At 44.9% G+C, this 6,315-nt stretch overlaps 1 protein-coding gene across 2 annotated transcripts in view; it reads right to left on the reverse strand.

Annotated features, from left to right (window-relative positions):
• The window catches only part of APOO (apolipoprotein O), a 63,148-nt gene extending 56,917 nt beyond the window's left edge, over positions 1-6,231 (reverse strand). Inside the window, exons 1-3 of one of the 2 annotated variants that reach the window (XM_019626517.1) lie at positions 6,023-6,189; positions 4,924-4,952; positions 3,286-3,365 (exon numbers count right to left, since the gene is read on the reverse strand). In XM_019626517.1, the coding sequence (XP_019482062.1) occupies positions 3,286-3,324 (39 nt within the window). In that variant the 5' untranslated portion in view covers positions 3,325-3,365; positions 4,924-4,952; positions 6,023-6,189. Of the gene's footprint in view, positions 1-3,285; positions 3,366-4,923; positions 4,953-6,022 lie in introns of both variants that reach the window. The other variant, XM_019626516.1, reaches the window with a different exon arrangement.
• Positions 6,232-6,315: the final 84 nt, after the last annotated feature.

Consider the following 6,315-nt stretch of genomic DNA (forward strand, 5'->3'; position numbering starts at 1 on the left):
AAAAAAACAACTATTCATTACAATTCCTTAAGAAGAATTCCCTCAGAGGTGCTTAAATTATAAGGAAAAAAACTTTATTATCTTTCAAAATATGTGGCATTTAAAATAATCAAGTAAAATAAAGTTACAGTATTTCTTTTCCAATTTACAGATGTTTTTCCTTTTCCAGTTGGCAGTGTAATTCTCCCCTTGGTTTGTACTAGTAACACATTATTCATGATAAAATTAATTTCAGAAACTGAGATAGGCAATAAAGGCATTACACCAAGACCCAACAGCCACAGAGAACAAGTGACATAATAATGCCCTGTAGTCAAGGATAAGTCACCTCGGGAGCTTCTGAGCGTGAGCTCTGAGCAGAGCTCACACCTCTGTCCTTCAGGAAGGAACTGATACAAGCCAGCTTTTACTAGGCCACCTTCCTGCCCTCGAGGCATCTAATGGTTTTCCTTCCTCTCTCCAGCCCACATCTCTCTCAAGAAAACTCCATACACCCTTGGGTTCCATGTCAACTGATTATCATTTCTTAATTCCACAAATATTTCAACAAGCCCCACCACTTAAAAATCACATTATCATCTCCCCCCAAACCAAACTCGGCCTTCTCCCACTTTCCCATCTCAATGAATGTTTCTAACCGCCACTGAATTTCCCAAGCGAAAAGCCTGGGCGGCATCCTTGAATTCTCCTTCTCCCTCCTCTGCTATGTCCAGTCAACAACCAATTTTTGAAATAAAAAATACTTTCAGAAAGCCTCAAGAATATGCACCATCATAACACTACAGTAGCAGCCCCCTTCCTACAAGGGGCCAACTAAAAGTTACTAACAGCTCACATTTATCGAGGCTTACTTTGTGCTAAGTTTGAGGTCTGAGTTAATTTAGTCCACACAACAATTTGAGGCTGGTGCTAGTCTTATCCTTGTTTTACAGATGAGGACACAGCTACAGAGAGCTTTGGTATCTTGCCCATGGTAACAGGGGTGAAGCCAAAGGTCTTAATTGCGCTGAACTTGGTCACTTCTGTGTCCTTGCATGTGCTTTTCTGCTCTACTTGGAAGGAAGGCCCTTTCAACCTTGTCTGCCCAGCTTCAAAGGTCAGCGCAGGCAGTCTCCTCTACAAAGTCTCCTGCTGCCCCCTGCTGGTGCTTATTCTCAAGGTTGGCTGCAAGCTCTAAAAACTGGATGCCTAGATTCCGACCTTAGAGATTCTGTTGGCATTGGTCTAGATGCAGCCTGGGCATCGAGACTTACCAAACTCCCCAGGTGATTCTAATGTGCAGTCAAGGTTGAGATCCACTGCTATATATTCTCCAACTTTTACACTAGCGCACTTAATGCCACTGCATTGGGATGAGCTGTTTATGTCTGTGCTGCAAACAGCGTTGTGACCGCCTGCAATGGAAGTTTCACGTGGGGGGCTTTTTCAAAACTAGAGATTCCTGGGCCTCACTTATGAACTAAATCTTATCTGTGGCCAGGGCCCTGGAAACTATATGACATATTTGGGGACTCCCTCCTAGGTAAAACCTGTGTCTTTTCATTTGTACCCGTCAGGTTACAGCACGGTGCCCAGCCCATGATAAACATTTGTGTAATGAATGAAATCTAGTATTGTGACTCTGGGGGCTGGGTGTATGTATTCAATATTCAAGCTTTCTGAATCAGCACCCAGAAAAGCTGCTGCCTATCATCTATCGAAGGACACTTTGGTTGTTTGGTTGTTTCCATGTCTTGGCCACCATAAATAATGCTGCAATGAACATCAGAGTACGCGTATCTTTATGGATAGATGTTCAGCCCAATACATTTAATGATAATTTAAAAATAATAAATTCAAGGAACTGGAAAAAAAACGAAAGAAAAAAAAGCTGCTTCCGGCAATAGAATGCAAATACTGGGCAGCTTTTCCAATGTGTTTTTTAATCCACTGGTGCCCCCTATTGACCTGAAGATGAATAGCTAAAACAATGGTTAACAGTTGAAATATTTTAATTGTATATATACACATAACTAATCACACACACTGTACTTTTTCTACCAACACCTATACTATCAACTCCTTTGCCCTCCAGTCCTAGGTGACCCAAGCTGATAACTCCCAAATCCAGATCAATCCTCCCATTTGCTCTGTTCCCACTCCCGGACTGCAATCATGACAGACATGCCCTAGCAGCTCCCAGCAGAGTCCTCAAAGTCTCTCTTATCTTGTTTGTTCCTTGGTCAGTGCCTCGTCCAAATTCCACCACGCTCATAAAATCACTCACCTTGAAAACACATGAAACCATTCATCTACCAATTTGCCTCAGTTCTTGCTATTCAAAGTATGATGGGGGCCCGGCAGCATCTGTATCGCCCAGGAACTTGTTTAAAAAATGGAGAATCTGAGGCCCTACCCCAGATCTACTGAATCAGAATCTGCATTTTAACAAGAGTTGCATGCACATTCAAGTTTGAGAAGCACTGGTTCTCAATGACTAGACCTAACACTGCCATTTTAGGACAAATATTTTTTAAGTAACTCTTTTGCTGTCTTGAAATAAAATTCATCACCCAGTTACACACGAGTCCCCAAAAGCAGAGACCAGTAGGCTGATTTGATGGTAACATAATGGAGAACAAAAAGGCAAGATTTGTAAGAATTATACATTTCAGTATATAATGTCCAACACAACTAAATTAAAGATATGAATAACAACCCAAGATTCCAAAGTGTACTCAAACGGGGTGATACCATCTAGATGAGAACCACTGATCTATAATCACTCCCATCCTTCTTCCATCTCACAGGAGGGAGGGATTCTCTCTCTAAAAGCTCCCTTTCCACATTCCTCCCTAGGCCATAAACATTGCCAAATCTTGACTGCTGCAACCACCACAAAACAACTCTAGAATCTTGCCCCAACATGTCGTTCCAGTTAGCATACTCTCTCTCCTTCCCTTGACAGTCAAGCTTATCAACCACCATTGTATGCGTTTACACATCTCTCAGTCACCAACCATCCTAACCTAGCTTTCACTTCCATCAGTAAACCTACAATACATGTATCATGAAAGCTTTCCAAATTGCCCAAATCAATGATCACTTCTCCAAACTCATCTAATTCATCTTTCTGCAATGGACATTGTTGGTTGCACATCCAGTCTCCACTTCCCCACTGTGTTCATCAATTCATTTCTCTCCCATGTGATTAAGGTAAAGCGACAAGATCCAGAGCTGATCCTGTCTAACCCAGTCAGAGCATGGCATTCTCCTGGCAATTGCTACTGGGTCAGTGGCAGATACCTGACCTAAGCTGGTCCAATCAGACGGAAGGAACAGCATAATCCAAGCACGGGAGTGTAGTTCTCTCCCTTTCTCTTGTTCTAGTGAATGGAAAGCATGTGTTACAGGCAGTCATCTTGCAACCATAGGGAAACCTATCTTACTTGTGAAACCCAAAAAAAGAGGCTGGGTCCTTGATGGCACTGCTGACCCACAGGAGTCCATCCTTCCTCTGGACTTTGTGAGATAATTTTCCTTACTATTGAAGCTGTTGGGTTTCCCAGCTGAAAGCATCTTAACAGAGCCTGCCCTTCTTGAAACTTTCCTCCCTTGATTTTCTAAACATCACTCTTTTGTGCTTTTACCTTTACCTCTCAAAAGTTGCTTCTTGAACATCTCTAGCCTTCCCTCTCCCTCTGCCTACTCCTTACATTTTGGTGTTCTCCAAGGTTTCTTGTGATCTTTTCTATTCAAGTGGCATGTTAGAATCCCTTCAGCTCACTCACAACAGAACTGTTACTGGCACTTCCTCCAGTGCTGATGTTCCCCAGCTCACCCGCTTCATGAACTCCTACTTGACTTTGAAAGCTAAATTTAAATGTCTCCTCTCTGAAGCCTCCTCTAAAGTCCCCAGGGGTTCCTTGCCTTTTTTGTGTGCCATGAACCTCTTTGACTGTCTTGTGAGCCCTACGGACCCCTCTCAAAATAATGCTTCTAATTGCACAAAATACCAATTATGTTGCAACAGTTGTATTTTTAAAATCCGAAATCTGATAGTAATATGTGCTTCTTTATTAACATATTAAATAAAAAGATCTAACAGTGAGTCCTATAACTACTGTAATTTTGAAGAAGTGATGAGCATAAATGACATTTTGAGATCTGCAACATCTGTGACTTGCATTGGTCCTGTGACTTCTACTGGTGACAGGTACTGCTAATACTACCCTGATTTGTTGCCGTAGTAGCTTATTAAATGAATGGCTCCCAGTGAACCACACCTCCTCATATTCGTGCTCTGGTGTAGTCCCCCACCATATTGACTCTGGGCGTAGCCAGGTGGCTTGTTTTGACATCAGCAAAAGTGATGCAAGCAGATAAGTTTGCACATTGGGACTTGCCCACTTGGAACCCAATAACCATGTGAGGAAGTCCAAGCTAGGCACATTGATGGGTACCAAATATGGGTGTAAGACCACCCTGTAGTGTACCCAGCCACCAGCTGAATTCAGCCATTGGGGGATGCCAGCAGAACTGCCCAGCCAACCCATTGACGTTGAAAATAAATCATTGTTTTAAGGCACTTGGCTTGCAGCAGTTCGTTCTCCAGCAACCGATAACTGAGTTCCCTACATTCATAACTGAAGGAATTGCTCAATTTCAGTTGGAGATTGGTGAAAATAAAGATATTTTTTCCCACCAGAGTTCAAGGACTCCCTGAATACTATCCAGACACTTTGAGGCACTGAGGACCACAGGTTAAAAACCCCTGGTTAGGCAAAGTAGATCCTGCTCTCCTTTTTACCACAGTACATTGTTGATACCCATGTAAACTGATCACAGAAAAGCCTTTGTCATTGCAACCCTAAAACTGAACTGAGTTCCTAGCACATAATAGATGTTCAACACAAATTAATCAAACAAATGCAAGTTGCTTACGGGATCTGTCCTCCGGACTAAACTGTAAGCTGCCAGAAAACAAAAAAAAAGCAAATGCTTAGATGGTATTTCTGTGTGCCAGAGCCCCTTTCAAGTGCTTTACACATACTAACTTATTTATTCCTTATAAAAACCCCATGAGGCAGAGGCTATTCGCCCAATTTCACCAATAGGAAAACAGACACAGAAAGGTTAAGTGACTTGCCCAAGGTCACACAGCTAGAAAATGGCAATGCCAGGACTGAGAGGCAAAATCCATGTTCTGATGTTACAGCCTGTACTAATGCGCCCAAACCACCTTGCAGGAGCTCAACACTTTTTAGTACAATTTTGAAATTTCATTAGCGTTCTTTTATGGGTGCTATGCTTCTTACAGACAATTGTGTAGACTAATTTCTGGTAGCTTGTGATTTGTTTTTCATGATAGAAACTATCATTTCTTTAAAGTAGTAGAATGGCTTCACTTTAAAATGCAGATTTTCAAACAAGGTCTTCACTGTACAAGTCAAAGGACTTTGAAATTTCTTTCAAAGGACACAAATTCAGAAAATGTAAAAAAGGGGTCGACTTGTCCATACTAAACTATGCTCGCTGAGGAGGGGAGCGAAGCTCCAGGTTCCCCCCTCACCTAGCCACTCCTATACCAGCCTCCCCCACATCCTGCAGCAGCTTCTCCGAGAGCGGCCCTCCCCCATTCACATACTTGGTTCTGAAACCCGACCCTGCCAGGCAACCAAAGCCTAACCCCGCAGTGCCCGGAGCTAGCCTCACCCTACCCATAAGCCCAAGAGGGCACCAGCCGAGGAGAGGGTGAATACTTTTTAGGGGGCACTTTAATTTTTTAAAGTGTTTATTCACGAGAGCATGACCCAAATGACAGTACCCACCAACCCCGGAGTTTCACCCCTCCGCCCGGCAGCCACTGGCTTCAAGCCGACAGGTGAATGAACAGCAGGGCCAGGACGCAGCCAGCCCAGAGGCGGGAAAAGTCTCGGGGCGAGCCGGGCCTGGCCCCCAAAGAGGCCCACGAGAGCGCGGGGAGGGTTCCGGGAGGTCGGGAGGGGGCGGTGACAGCTGTGACCCGGCTCCACGCTCTCACCTTGAACATGTCGCTGGCAACGGCGGCTCCGGCGGGGTCACCCCAGCCTCGGCCCCGCCCACTACAGAGAGGCGGCTACGGCGGCCGGGTAGGGCCCTGATTCCTCCGAACGCAAGCGGGCCGCAGTGCGTGTGCTGGTGGTACGGCCAAGTTGATCCCGCGAAAGCTCAGTTCCGAAGCCTGGGCTGGAGGCGACGTCGCTAAGCTGCAGCGCGTCGCGCCTCGCGCGGCCGGTGGACTCAAGCCCCGCCTCACAAAGGCTCCGCCCCTGCGCCAGCGGTTGCTAGGCGGCC

The sequence above is a fragment of the Hipposideros armiger genome, unplaced genomic scaffold (genome assembly GCF_001890085.2).
Source record: "Hipposideros armiger isolate ML-2016 unplaced genomic scaffold, ASM189008v1 scaffold_682, whole genome shotgun sequence".
Classification (NCBI taxonomy): Eukaryota; Metazoa; Chordata; class Mammalia; order Chiroptera; family Hipposideridae; genus Hipposideros; species Hipposideros armiger.